Genomic DNA, 14,761 nt, shown 5'->3' on the forward strand with positions numbered 1-14,761 from the left:
AGTTATTATATAGGTAGGAGGCAACCAAGTGTAATACAAAGAATTGGTCTGACATCTCTGCACTGAAGGTCAAAAGAGGTCTCCTGCTTTAAGGAAATAAATTAACCAAAAAAACCCAACAAAACAACATGTAGTTTCCAGAATACAAACAGAAAACAGCACTAATAGTCAGTGAAGATTGCAGATGTTTGTTAATGTACTATGAAAACAAATTATTCTGTGCAAAGGTTAAAATGAACTCTTAGATTTTCTTACAAATTTTTTTTTTTGTTCTGATAAATTGTAGATATGTGATATTTTGACCATAAAACTTTCCCAAACTGAAATGGCCTCAGTTGAGATCGACTGTTGAACATTATGAAAAAAAAAAAAATTAAGAACCTCACAGTGGAAACATTCCAACACTGACAGACTCCAGTGATCAAAGACATTCTCCTGTAGTTACTGTAAAACAAAGACAATTCGTAATTGCAGTGAGATTATTTCTCAGTTGTGGTTGTCATGAGAATAAGCCCTTCTAGACCAAAAGGCACTTGCTTCTAAGGATGAGTTAAATCCAGATCAAACCAGGTAACAGTTTCTTTGAGGAGTAGTTCCAACCCGCTGTCACAGCCAAGTAACCATGAAGAAATTCCTACATGAATTGGTCATCGATTTTGGTTGCCTCCATCTTGAGGCAACTCAAAATACATTGTTTCTAGTTCACCTCTTTCATCCTTATGCATAGCTGCCACGTAATGATCTAGAAATGGGGTTATTTCCTGAGACCACCTGTCCTTGCCATACATTTTTCGGAGCTAAGTGAACCACTGACACACTTTTCAACTGATTTTATAGCTGGACCCTTACGGGACTAAAGCTGAGAGGGCCTGTTTCTTAGGCAGCAGACCAGCAATTCTGATTTGCTAGCTTCCCTTCTCACTGCAACAAGACAAGAACACAGTACATATTTAGAGGCATTTTTGTTTTGTTTTGTTTTAAACAGACTGAGTGGGGAAATGGAAGTGGGAGAAGATAAGGCTTCCCCAGTCCCAAACCATTTAGCCCACGTCAGCCTTAAACCAACCAAGTCACTCAATCCTAAAATTCTGTTCTTTAAAAATGACAGCTAACCCTCCCCACCCCACCCCTTAGTCATCCCCTAGTCAAATAAAATGAAATCAGGAAAACACTATACACCGTTGAAGACACAGAACAGGGCAAACATTTGAAAAAGAAACAGTATTGTTGAAAAGCCTGGCACTATATGCCTGCATGACCAGTCTCACTGAGCGTGCTCAGGGGTGAAGTTTTAGCACCATTTTTTTTGCTTTTTTTAAACCTTTTAGAAATTAAATTCTAACATAGAACACTTGAACAGTAATGAGTGTAGCCCTATGTATCATACTGTTTGACAGCTGAAAGGTGAATGGTATGTCCAGAGCTGACCCCACCCTCCCCCATCACTACACGGCACCTGGGAGAGTAATTACAAACCACTCGAGTTTGTAACAAGACCGATTTATTCTCAGCAGCAGGAAATCATGAAACAATCCCTTAATCTTCAATTGCTTTTCAACAACATCACAAGGGAAAAGTGGCAATTTATAAGAATGACCCAGTACAGGCGGAAAGCTGGGTCGATATTGCACTGTTATCCAGAATAGGACCCCCTCCTTTCCCTCATGTCTTTCTCCTCCAGCAGGAGAACGTTGCACCGACATGAAGCAAAACTGCACAATTCTGTTTGCTTCTCTAGGACCAGAAGGAGCAGCAGCATGCAGTTTTGAGCTTTCTACCAGCCCTATTCCCATGCCAGGAGAGAATTTCAGGCTTGAAACACCAGCCAATTTTAAAAGCCATCATTACCACACTTTAAAGATATATGCAACCAAATAGCCATTACTCTGCTATGCACTTGTATTTTCTTTCCTGATCATTGTTGATGCTCCAGAAACTTTGAAAACAAAACAAGAACTAAAACTATATTTTGAAGTCCAGTGACCTCACTGAGAGAGTGTCATAATTTAGAGTTTATGACATCCCTCAGTGATGCTGCAGAATAACAACTGGATGACTTTTCTTCCTCTTAGATGAGAGCATTTCTTGTAATCAGCAATGATGGGAGAAGAAATACAGAATGCACATGAGTTTCACACAGTTTGGGTAACACAGGTCTCACCACTCATTGCCTTGATGTGGTAATGACTGAACTGTGTAAGATAACAACTCACCGGTGAAACTAGATAGCTCTATTCCATAGGCCTGCTATAAACTGGAATACTCACAGTTCTCAAGATCGATAGTCACACCAGAGAAAGTGGCTGTCCTATCAAAAGGAAGGTCCCCGAGACTGTTAGCTTAAGTTAAATAAATTTCAGTCACTAGTCTCACTTGTATGACTACAGTCAATGCCCTGCAAATCCCTCCCCATCCCTAATCCAATCAGGCTCCGTTACAAACGTTTGGACACAAAACTTAGTCGTAACAGAGAAAACCGTCCAGGGACACTCAAGTACCTCGTCCTTCGCATACACAGCATGTGCCACGTTGCTCTCTTACAGGCATTAACAGCATTCTATTTCATAGCAGGCTACATTACAAAGCACTGTCTGAAACCCAGAAAACTGTAAACCAAAAAGACTTCTAGAGAATCCAACTTACAGTAGGATCTGATAATTAAAGCCTTCTAGAGTTTATTTAAATAATGGATTCATCCACAATACCATCCAAAGGTTTTTCACATCTTTAAGTGTTTTCTGTCCGTGAGGATGGGGTGCTATCCAGATGTTCAACCCTCCCCAATATCATAATGTCCGCCTGTGATGGGTGGGGACTGCAGTCAGCTCTCTGTATACAACAGATACCAGAGGTTAAAAAAAATTAAAAAGAACCTAAAAAATGTTTTGTTGGACTCCGTTGCCCAGGCTGCCAGGGGAATGCTCCTACTTGATCTGGGGGGCTTTCATAACGAACAGCTCAAGTTTCCGGAGTGTTGGTAATACACAAGAACGGATCGGTCCGAAGTGGCACTTTCGCTCCTAGAGGTCTTCTGCACCTCACGACAATTCATAGGCATGGAGCCCCAATCCAACTGAACCCCCGTTCGGAGGGAAGGCTGAGATAAGGCTTGGGCCCCTGAAGTTCTGTCATGCTCTCATCCTCCCCCCAGGTCAGCTGGAAGGCAGACTTGGCAACGGAAGCTAGCATCATAAAATGGTGCAGTAATAGAAGTAACTGGACCAGGAAGAGGAGGCATCTGCCCCAATGATGTCGTAGCCGTTGGCAGCAACTGGGGAGTGGGACTGGTCATGCAGCCGTGTGTCAGGAGTAATGATTGTAGAGGGGAGGGGCATGAAGAGTGCCATTCTGGAAACAATGCTGACGGGAAGCCATGTATTCTGCATAACTGATTGTCACCTTCTCACTGCGGTACCTATGGGAACAGCGTAAGAAAAAAATAATGTAAACAGATTATGCAATATGAAGGGACTAGACGTAAAAACATTCATCCCAGATCACCTTTTAGCTAACAGCCAGTAAGGACCAAGAGGAACCCATTAAGTTCAAAAACTGCTTTGTCTGATATTGCCTCGTGCAGTAGTCTGAATAACCCATCTGAGCCTGAATTAGCGTCAGTGTACCAAAATTTGAGCTGTATTCAAGGCAATCATAATCAAGGGGACTCCTGAAGTAGCACACAGGAAACAATCAGTTTGTATTCTTTTTATCCACTTGCTGTAGAAAAATAAAGGGCATGAAAAGTTTTCTGGAAGAAGACTCAGTTTCACAGACTAAATAACCAGTATTTCATTATTATTTACTTTTGCGGTTATCTTCACATTTGAAAGGGTAGTGAAAGAAAATGATAGAGAGTTGTGTAAAGAGAGGTTTATTATAGCATATATGTGACTTAGCCCACATTGTACAATCAGAATTCACAAAACGTGAAGTCCCTTCTGGGAGGTCAGAGATTTCCAGGTGCTTCTAAAGCATGCTACACAACAGGGAACTTCAAAGTGGTTGTGAATTGCACTACGTCCATGTTACACCAGATTTTAATGAAAAATTTCATCCTGTCCTCTCCTGTTAAAAAAAACCTACATAGCCACCTCATTTCTCCAGAGGTAAGGAACGACCTGATAAATTAGAGTTTCTGTACAAAACCAGAATGTCCCAATTTTTACTAACATAAAGGGAGCTGAAACCAATAGGACAGCTGCGGGTATAGAAAAGCAAGCAAATTCTGAAAACCAGCCAAATTTGAGTGTGGTTTGGTTTTAAGACGGCTGTCACCTCCAAATAGCTACACCATCCACAGATGAGCACACCGAGAACAGGATGTCCATTGTAAAGACAGAGAAAAATCAGCCTTTTTAACTTTCAGAGGTTCTGCTTCTTTTGATCTTTCATGTGGATGATAATATTAAAACTTCTCTTAGAAAATGCTAACTTCGATCCTGCATGGACCAAACACATCACACTTCATTCCATATACATTATATGCCTAACACATGGCATTTATGATTTTGTCTTTCAGACTGCATCTCTCATCTGAAAGAGGTATGAAGACTTACATCAAGCACAAATACTTTAAATTACCCACAAAACACTGTAAAGGAAAATTGAAAGATGACAAATATATTGACTTACCTGGTGAGTTTAATCGTTTTCCTAAAATCATTGGTAATAGGAGCCTTAAAGCCACCTTTCCTGAGTAAGGAGTCTATGGTCTGGATCTGATCCCAGTCTATTGAAAAATGGAAGCAAGGGAAATTTTTCAATATAAAAAAGATGTTTCAAAAATATAAGAGATGCATTAAAAGGCCTCTAGAAAAGCAAACAACTAAACAGGAAACTTTGATCTTTAGAAATACCAGTGTGGAACTGGACATACACAGTCTTATGCATGCACACTATCTGCACATGCCAACCCCTTGTAACTCATATTGGAACTGCAATGGTCTATAAAACAGTAACTCCATTTTCCGTAGTACAGCCTCTCGTCTTACAAAGGTCTGTGCCTTGCTCCTGTTGCAGGGACCCCAAACTGTTTTATCACTTGCCGCTCAAGTTTAGCTCTCTATGCCTTAAAATAATACTTAGCTCTTTACACAGACAAATTGGGATCAACCTGATGCTCTAGTGATAGCACAGTGCACTGCTATGTGAGAGATCAGAGTTAAAATTCCTACCTTAGTCTTTTGCCCCAGAGCCAGGAGGATGCGACCACTCCACTCTGCTAGGTGGAGGAAAGGAGGCAATATTTTGAGCAGTTACCATGGTGACCGCTACTATATTTGAGTGGGAAGTGTGCTCCAGAGGGGCCCTGTTTCCTGCCCTCATCTGGAGGATGCTACTTTAGCAAGAATGAGGAGGAAAGGGACTCTCCTGTTGGTGCTGTGCAGCCTGCAGTTATCCTAGTTGGTGGAGAAACATAGAAGAGGAAAGATGCAATGCTGAATGAAGCTGGAAGATCCATACTTTGAGATCCTCTATTTCTTAAGCCCTAAAACATTTTTATACTAAGATACAGCTGTGCACAGATGTGGGATGAGAGAAAGGCCAGATGAAAACCCAGCAGCAGCTGTATCAGGTGTCAGTTATCTAGATTAAGCCTGGTGGCTCCACGGCACTACTACAAGGACAGCATTGCAATCCAAACCCAAAATCCATAGATTTGTGTTACCCAGTTCCGTGACACAATGTGTTGACATGTTTGGCTGCCATCTCAAACCCACCTTGTTCCTTAGCAACCTCAGGTAAATACGTGGCTGTGCGTTTGACACCTTTCTCATTGATGAACTCTATTCTGATCCCATGGATCCCAACCTATAGATGGAAATGAATAGCCAAGTAAGAAGTGTTTGGTAGCACCGAGTCCATGATCGAGTTGCCATTCCCACAACACTGTGTATCTCTCTCTCTCTGGCCAGTCTGGCTTTTGCCTGGATAAGGACATTCTCTTCCCCACTCTCTGTCCTTGTCAGGCAGGTCTCAAAAGTAGCTCTCTTGGCAACATAAAGGACCTCTGCCACCTTTCCCAGAGGAGCCTAACCAGTCTCCCTGACACTTCCCCTGAAGTCTTGTCAGCAGTCTAACAGTTTTTCATCTCTTATGTTGGGCAAGAAAGACAAGATCTCTACACGAGAGTCATGCCTAAAATAGCCCAACCACAAAGTCTATTTAATCTTTCTCTAACTAAATGCACAAGGTCCATGTACAAGGTCCTAAACATGATTAATACCATCGGCCTTAACTAGTTTTTGTTCCCAGTTGCTATTCACAGCATCAAAATACTATTTACACCCATCTCCTATTAGGTCAAAGCCCAAAAGCATACTGCTAGCCCATCCTCATCCTCCCTTCTAGTCTTCCAGCCCCATTCCCAGTTTCAGTGCCCATACACCCCTGTAATGAAGGAGACACATCACCATGTACTAACCCGAACCTGAACGGAACGAGAGAGTGATGCAGAATTCCAAATGCACCTGTTCTCACCTCCCAGTCCAAGTAGTCACTGGCATCCTCAAAGTTAGTGAGGAGGGAGACAGAGCAGAAGAGTTTGGGCAGCTCCTCGCGGGTCAGGGGGGGAAATCGGCTGTCCTTAAGTGCACTAAAGGAAAGAGAAGATATATTGCCTAATACAAGCACTGAACTAAAATGTCAGATGCTCAGTTATTCCCTTTTTGATTATGCCTCCGTGAAACATGTTTCTCTTTGCTACTGCAGAAAGTAATTTGCATCTCTTCCTAATCTAATGAACTGTAATATGCAAACACTAGTGCAAGCTTCCTGATGCTGTTCTCCACCTACTGCAGCTGGAGAGAAATTACACGCTACGTAAGATGTCAAAACTGTTAGCATGCACGACAGATTTGATGTCAGCCTTAAAACGGCAACCTAAATTCACCCGTTGCAAAGACGTGCCACTAAATCCTGATATATTACTTCACCCTAACACACAATTCTCAGGTTTATTTTATTGTGAAGCATATTAAATGGAACTATGTTGATGCACAATCTTAACCTTGAATCCTTACAGATCTTCAGCAAAATAAACTAGTTTCAGATTTATTTCATTTTCAAAATAATTACCTGGTTAATGTGTATTCCCTGAGTCCTGAGTGAAGATTCATGGCTGAAAAGGTCCCGATGCAGCCACGAAGCCGCTTGTCTCGCCCCGTCTTCCACGTCACAAAGAGTGGACTGAAAGGGCAAAAAAAAGAGAAATACTCCAGCGTCTAGAGATATTTGGTTGCTGAGGGGAGACCAACAAGTTGTAAAAGAGCACATATGCCTGCACTTGCTTTCTCTCCCTCTAATAAACCCCAACGGGCATGTTAAATAGCAAAAAAACCCCCCCCCCCCCCCCCCCCCCAAAATGCAAACCCCAGCATCTCTCCCCACCTTTTCGGCATCTGCCTTTCTCTCCACCAACATTCTGTGAGCTCTCCACCCACATCTTCCTGGCCAGGCTCTGCACTGTCTTCCAATGAGTGATATGGTTATTTGACCCCACTGATTACCTCTGTGAGTAATGGCCTCGCTCTGCAGCATCCACTAGTTTACATGACAACCCATATCAAAATTAATATAGGTGAAGCAAATAAGATTACTTATTTATCGTACCACTGAACCTGAAAGACCCCCCAAGCATTCTACAAACCATCTATAATTCAGGTTAGTGATAAAAGCTTTTCTTTGAAAGCAAGGGATAAAAAAAAAAAGGGATAGAAACCAAGCCTAGGGTTTTTTTGCCCTGTTATTTCCATCAGGATCTGATTTCTGGGTCCATCCCTAGTGCTCAGTTTATGTTCATGTCTTTTGCTTACCTTACATGTTTTATTTTTACAGATTCTCTCCTGTTGAACACATACCTAAATCGCTATATTGTTCCTACTCAAACATCACACAGATTTTCCCTTTCCTGTCTGCTATCATGAATTTACAGGCCTAACAGTAGATTCTCAAATTCAGCAGGCTCATTTCAATCTGCTAAACTAAAAGACATGATTAAGCCCCTAAAAGCAAGAAGTTTAGAACAACATATTCAGAAGAGCTCTATTAAGAGGTAAACAAGTGAAAACAACTGTGAATATTAAATGCAAAAAGTTCACTTCTACAGAAATGACTGAAGTTGCAAACAGCTGTAGAGAGAAACAGTAAAGAAAGGACAATGATGGCTGCAGCCACACAAGAATGTCCAAACATCCGGAAAATTCTGCAAGGCAACTCACGATGCTGATCTAATTATAAAAACAGGATGATTGATCTTACTTTTTCAGATTACATAGTACTGAATACAAGATGTGGTCACTTTGAACCCAGGCATAAATGAGAAAGTTAGTCATTAGTGATTCCACACATCAGTCTATGGATTTCTATTGAACTTTAAAAGACAAGTAACATGATAGAAAACATGCAGTGTTAAGAAAATAATTTTCTGAAATTAAACAAACATTGGCAAGTGTTCTAAAACATGAAAACAGAATAACTGATTCTACATCAGAGCACAGACACTTATTTTCCTCAAACTCTTGAAGCTCTTGTAAGCAATATATTTTGGCAGCAGGCATTACAGAAAATATGAAGGGATTCTGTTCAGACAACAAAACCGGCGTGGAGTGTGAATGATTTCTCAAATATAGACAACAGAGCTTCTTATGTCTAAGTAATTAGAACATAATTTAAACTATAGTGATATAGCAATGCCCTCAGATCAGGTGATGCTCCTCAGAACAACAATGGAATTAAAACCTCTATCACAGCATAAATCCATCATTCAGGAACTAGTTACCAGCTGTGACCAATGGCAGGAGTACTACCCAAAATAGCAAATAGCCTTTAAGTGATAATTGTGAAGTACTTCACCCACAGCGGAAGCGGAAATATTCTTCCACAACCATCAGCCACCTGATTGGTGCTTGACCAAGACAGAGGATTTACTGTTCTAGTCCACTTCAAGGCACTTGCGGGATATCATTCCTCTACAATTCCATCTAGCTACCGTATGTTGAAACAGAAAACAGAAATAGAGCATAAGAAAATGCATCAGAAAGCTTACCAAAAAAAAAAAAAGATACTAAACTTACAAAGGAGTTTTCCGAAAAACACTACTGTCAAAAGCTGAGTAGAAATTTATCTTAATCTAATTAAAGTTTTGAAACCATTACTCAGCCCATGTGACACTCGCCCCAAACAGAAAAGGGAAGGGAGAAAATGAAAAGTATCACTGACAGAATACAAATCTAAGTAAGTTCCTTCTCTTCTTGGATTCAAATTACAGGTTCACATTTCCAATTCACCTCTTTCCCCTTCCAAAAAAAAAAAAAAAAAATGTTTCCACTGAGCTGAGTCACAGCTTTCTGCATCTATAATAGAAGAGATATTACCAGAAAGGACAAGATAATTACATTCAGAAGGCTGTCATGTTTCAGAAAATCTTAAAGCACATTTTCAACAATTTTTCACTGTGGTGATAACAACCAAGGCATAAAAAAAAAAGTTTTGTACAAGTATATAAAATTTCACTATTACAAAGTTTCTTGCTGTAGAGAAGACATTGTTTCTATATCTGAAGAATAGAGGCACTTAGCAAATTGCAGGTGCAGCTGATGACAATAAGCCAATTGTTCCACAGACCCTCCCTGAAAAGTGCATTTCCCAGACGTACCGAGGAAAGTCACAACCACCTTTTGCCCACCTTCACCCAAGAGCACTTACCAATACTTTGCGGTCATATCTTGAGCAGATTATAGCAAACAATTTCTCCCCCAGCCACAACATCCTACTTAGGTGTGTTTGATGAAAGTTGGCTAGGCTGAGGGGAGGGAAGTTTCAGCAACTAAAAACTAGGTTCTCCAACTGCAACTACAAAGGGAATTTTAAAGTAGCAAAATACAGTTTGTTCAAATCAGAATTTAGCTTGTACTAGGAAAAAACCTGTTACAGTACAGATTTTATGATGCAAGTATGTTATTATTTGTCTTGCATGGCAACTGGCAACTTGCATGGTGTAGCTTTAGTACCCATTTGTAATACCTACTATTAAAAAAATCAAAGACTGAAGTACAAAAGCGGAAGAAGTTAGTTAACTATTGGCATGCTATACAGGTTCAAAGTTGCCATTTTTTCAGTAACCTGAACAACAAAGGGGGTATTTTCATCATTGACCAAGTTAATTCAGACATAACTATGAGTTTCGCAATGCCACCTTCTCTACGTTGATTTGTGAACCTTGCTGCTAACACATACGTAAGGTTCCCTTACTCCATAGGTATCTACCAGCTCCATAATTCCCATCAAGATTGTTATTCATACACATATCCTCTCAAGCTGGTAACTGGAATGCATGGTAGTTTTCCAGTCATAACCCTGTAACTTTCATGTTATTACCCTGTTTACGCAGAATCCTGACCTTCATGACTACTATCTTTACTTTAGGGTTCAGCACCAATTTAAAAGATCTGTTTTCTGAGAAATAGGTCGTGACAAACCTGTGCATCTTTCTATTCCTTCTATCAACACTCTCTTTTCTGTCTGTCCAGAGAGACTTCTGGTATATACCTTTTTTTGTTCAAAGATCTCTTACATCGACATTAATTATGTTACAAAGGACAACAATGCAAATTATTTATGTACGTTCACGTTGCTTACTCTTACATTTGATAACATTTGGTGTGAAGTTCATTACATTACTGTCTCCAGTGTGACAGATCATCCCTGTGTGCTGCTCTACAAGAGAGCAAACCCCATGCTTTTCCCTGGGGTACACACAACTATTTGCTCAAAGCAACAGCATAAATGCTGACACACAAGAAAATTCAGATAGGCATTTGCCTGGAGGGGAAGAAAAGAGAAGAGCTGGCTTTGCTTTAGAGTGCTGATCTAAAAGACTTTTTAATTATCAGCACAGAAAGGCCCAGTGAACCATTTTTTACTTTTCAAATTTGGGCATAAAATTCAAACAGCTGAGATTCCTGAAAGAACACCCTTTTTGCAACTAGTCAACAGAACAGCAACAAAATCCAGCTAGAAATCTCCTTTAATGCCAAAATAATGAATCTGTATAAAATAATCTCTCTTATTGACTTAAGAACAGAACAACAAAAACCCCTTTGCATTTCAAGTGAAAAAATAATAAGCAGACTAATGTATCACTTTCTAAAAGGAGCCTACTCAGTTTAGATATGAAAAACAATGACAGAAATATTTTAGTTTGGGGAGTCCCTGGAACTATTCTATATTCTAGTCCAGAGTATTTCTCCATTCACTTGTATTTACAATATTAAACAGCTTAGTCCGCGGTAGCATTCAGAACATGTATCCATAATCCTTCTCGGATAATAACTGCATGGATGCACAACCTACATCTATACTGACAGCCAATAAGGTGGGGAGACATTCCATACACAGCAAAAGTCCTTGACCTGTTTAAGCCATCGCTCCTTTACATCAATTTAAAATTCATTAACTTAAGGATGTCAACAACTTTTTATTTTATCTATTGTTCTGGAGGTGGCCCCTGGAGGAGTGTCAGAAGGTTTATCTGTCATTGATCTTTCCCATATAATTCTTTCACTGATCTTTTTAACAACATTAACATTTCCACACCTACGCGTTCGACCTTCAGATAAACATTAGCTAAACCTCACCAAAGCGAAATACCTTCATAAATACTCCTCCTCACTTCTTCTCAGACACCTTTCTTCTTAACCTTGGTATCATCCTTGAAAGTTAACTCTCCATTTCTCCCCATATTGCCCAACTAGCACTATCTCTGTAACACAGTTTTTCAGCTCCACAACTGGCAAATTCTTGGTTCCCCTCCCTGCTAAACCCATTAACTTGGACAACTGAACACCCTTGTGAGCGTCCTTCTCCAATTCTCACCAGCTCAGCACTTGTTTCAGGACGAGCCGGGAACTTGCTTCAACTTCTTTATTTCCTTCCACTTGCTTCCCGTAAGAAAGTCTCCTGTTGTCCCTTCACCAAGGTAGCGCCTGACATGAGAAGCAAGATCCTCTTCCAATTAATGATATTATTTTACTCTTTTCTGAAAACTCTAATTCCAGTTTCACTCACTCTTTTAGTACAATTTTATGGGAGGCACAGTGCAGTTAAGTTTTTTTTTGCAGAGGAATCTATTTACAAAGAAGGGAGCAAACTTTAACAGAACGTTCTTGCAAAGTGGGTTTGCACTCCTTGATATGCAACGTCTCATGCAACACATCATCAGACTGAGCTGAAGAAGCACCACACTTCCTCATATTTTGCCTAGCGCTCTTTCTGTAGAGCTAAGCATGTTCTCCCTTGAAGGCTACTCTGCAAAGCTCCTCTCCACTGACAAACATAACAGAATATTTGTACTCTTTGGTGCACTTAGGGTGCATTGTTTTTTGTTTCTGGCAGACAAAGCAAGCAGCAGAATACCCCCCCATCCTCCCTGCACACCAGTTTTCCCATTTTCCAACGGAAACCCTTCATCCTTCCCCAACCCAACCACAGCTCTGAATGCTGGTTTCTCAGCTTTCCTCCCACACATGGATTTACTCACTAGGGGTCATTGGTAAATCGAGGAAGTCGTGGCTGAGGGAAACCATAGAGATGACAGTAGAGTACATCGAAGCAGTAGCAGCACATCTCTGCTGTCACCACCAGGTTCTTGGTGCTGTTGGCAGTTCCATTGGGCCGAGTAAGTGGGCTCAGAGCTCCTGAAGTGGGATTCATTCGAGTAATCGGGGAATTTCCTGGGCCCAAAGTCAAGTCAGATACGTTCTCCCTTCCATTATTCCCATCTGTATGCTGGTGGTTCTGAAGAGGACCTGAACTGGAGCCTGGTACAGTTGTGGCCTGATTCCCATGACTGTGCGTTCCACTCCCAGACAATTTGGGCTTCTTCACCCCACAGCAGCCAGCTGCCAGCTTGGGCTCAAGTGGAGGAACACAGCGTCTTTTTCCCATCCTGCTTCAAAACTTGCTGTCTGGAGCACTGCAGAACCCTGGCAAGGAGGGGATGAAGAAAAAAAAAAGCAACACACAAACCAGTTAGAGGTGAAAGACCAATGGCTGCTTCCTTGCTTCTGCTAAGGTGTCAGAAAGGTTTGCTTTTGCAACAAAAAGAGGAAGAAAGCCCTCGTGATGCGCAACTAAGTACAAAACTAAAACCAGTTTAGCCAGCAGAATTGGTGTTTTTACACATAAACTGAAAGAGCGTGTACACAACATGCGTGAAATCACACTTTTAAAGTTATCGGTCAGGTGTACTGAACCCTGTAACAGGCAGCTCATTGCACAAAAACCACAACCAGCCTTCCCCTAAAGGGAACGAAACTGTGGGAGAACAGGAAAAAAAAAAAAAAAAAAAAGACAAAAATACTTTGGACTACAGATATACCCCATCCACTACTTTTCCAGATCACCCGTTCACCCTTGGTCAATGCCTGCACCAATGGCAAACAAGCTACTGAGAAACCACAAGCGCATTTCCCTTCCCCAGTCTCAACAGGAGAGTGACAATAGCTTCAAATGACACCTTCGGGCTTGGACTCCCCAGGGTGCTGCCCTTGATTTAGCGCTAGCCTAAGCAAGACACAAAGAGAAGCTACAAGCCATTGAGACACCATTTTCTAAACAACAGACTATTTTCCTGACCCCAAGAACTAGAATCTGCATTGTCTTTCTAGGCTTAAGTAAATCAGTAGTGGTCACAAGTAAACACGTAGGGTTTACGGTCAGCAAATGCAGGAGAGGAAGAGCTGAGGACTGAGCACAGCCTGACAGAGGGAATGGGTAATGGCAGGAAACAGATACGGTATAAAAAAAAACCCGGAACAGTGTTTTGCTTGCAAAGAAGAATGCTAGCTCTTGCATGACAAGAAAGGGTGGTACAAATACAGGGAGGAAAGCTATGCAGGTAAAAATGAACAAAGATGATCAGCAAGGACCACATGTCGATGGTAGGAACTTAAGTGTAACACCATCATCACTAAACAAACAGATGGAAACACAGTTCCCCACCTGTCAAATGGGACTAAAAGCACAGGCATGAAGTCACAGAGAACACCGCAGAGAACTGGAAGTCACACTTGGCTCCTGTGAGAACCAAGATACTTCAACCACCAGAGCATCCCTCCAACTCTTCTGAGTATTTAACTGATGGCTGAACTGACAGCATGCACACAAAACAGTGGGGTTGTGACGTGCACCGAAATTCATGGTGTGACAACTCCCTTCCTTCTCTGCACACGCAAACAATGTAAACTTTATCTGCGAAGTTTCATCAGCCATTGTAAGAGTCATACGATCCCCAACGGAACCAGAACTGGTGTGAGACATGTTGAGAGACGTGCCTCTCCACACAAAACACGTACACCTGCAGCGCTTACTCTGCTTGGGAATCCTCAACTCGAGGTTTCAGAAAGATCATCTGCATAAGGAACAATTTACAAGACCTAAAGAAAATTATCCTCTTTCCTTTGATCTCTACCTTGCAAAAAAAAAAAAAAAAAAAAAGCGGGGGGGGGGGAAGAGAAATATAACTTTGACAAAGTAAACATGTAATTTTCTTCAGTGCCCACTGGAAGTTACGCTTCTACGGCTCAGTGAAGCTGCTGGGATAGATGTGCCTTTCTGAGTTACGGTTGAAGGGTAGCTGCGTTTCAGGGGCAAAATAATTTGTTTGAAACCATAACTCTTCATTTTAAATTGAAGACGTGGCAGGGGGCAGAAAAGAGGTCGTCTTCTCTATTTATCACTCTCCCAGCCTCTGCAGCGGGCC

General features: G+C 41.3%; 1 protein-coding gene across 2 annotated transcripts; it reads right to left on the reverse strand.

The window, feature by feature from the left end:
* On the reverse strand, positions 1-13,254 carry AMMECR1L (AMMECR1 like). 2 transcript variants are annotated; one of them, XM_035894974.1, is made up of 6 exons: positions 12,539-13,250; positions 7,078-7,188; positions 6,481-6,595; positions 5,721-5,811; positions 4,633-4,729; positions 1-3,415 (listed from the first exon to the last, which is right to left on the reverse strand). In XM_035894974.1, the coding sequence occupies exons 1-6, from the start codon at positions 12,943-12,945 to the stop codon at positions 3,304-3,306; spliced, it is 933 nt and encodes a 310-aa protein (XP_035750867.1). In that variant the 5' UTR covers positions 12,946-13,250; the 3' UTR covers positions 1-3,303. The 2 variants fall into 2 exon arrangements, 1 of the variants encoding a protein (XP_035750867.1); XR_004842100.1 differs by lacking the exon at positions 1-3,415 and having other exon boundaries at positions 4,644-4,729; positions 5,175-5,811; positions 12,539-13,254.
* Positions 13,255-14,761: the final 1,507 nt, after the last annotated feature.

The sequence above is a fragment of the Egretta garzetta genome, unplaced genomic scaffold, assembly GCF_000687185.1.
Source record: "Egretta garzetta isolate BGI_Z169 unplaced genomic scaffold, ASM68718v1 scaffold775, whole genome shotgun sequence".
NCBI classification, from domain to species: Eukaryota; Metazoa; Chordata; class Aves; order Pelecaniformes; family Ardeidae; genus Egretta; species Egretta garzetta.

Bases quoted from the DNA above. Each gene is read 5' to 3' on its own strand.
- AMMECR1L (XM_035894974.1), bottom strand. From the start codon at position 12,945: ATGGGAAAAAGACGCTGTGTTCCTCCACTTGAGCCCAAGCTGGCAGCT. The intron at 4,730-5,720 runs GTGGGTTTGAGA...ATTTTTCAATAG, and splicing joins TGAGGTTGCTAAGGAACAAG to ACTGGGATCAGATCCAGACC. The intron at 3,416-4,632 runs GTAAGTCAATAT...CTGTTCCCATAG, and splicing joins AAAACGATTAAACTCACCAG to GTACCGCAGTGAGAAGGTGA.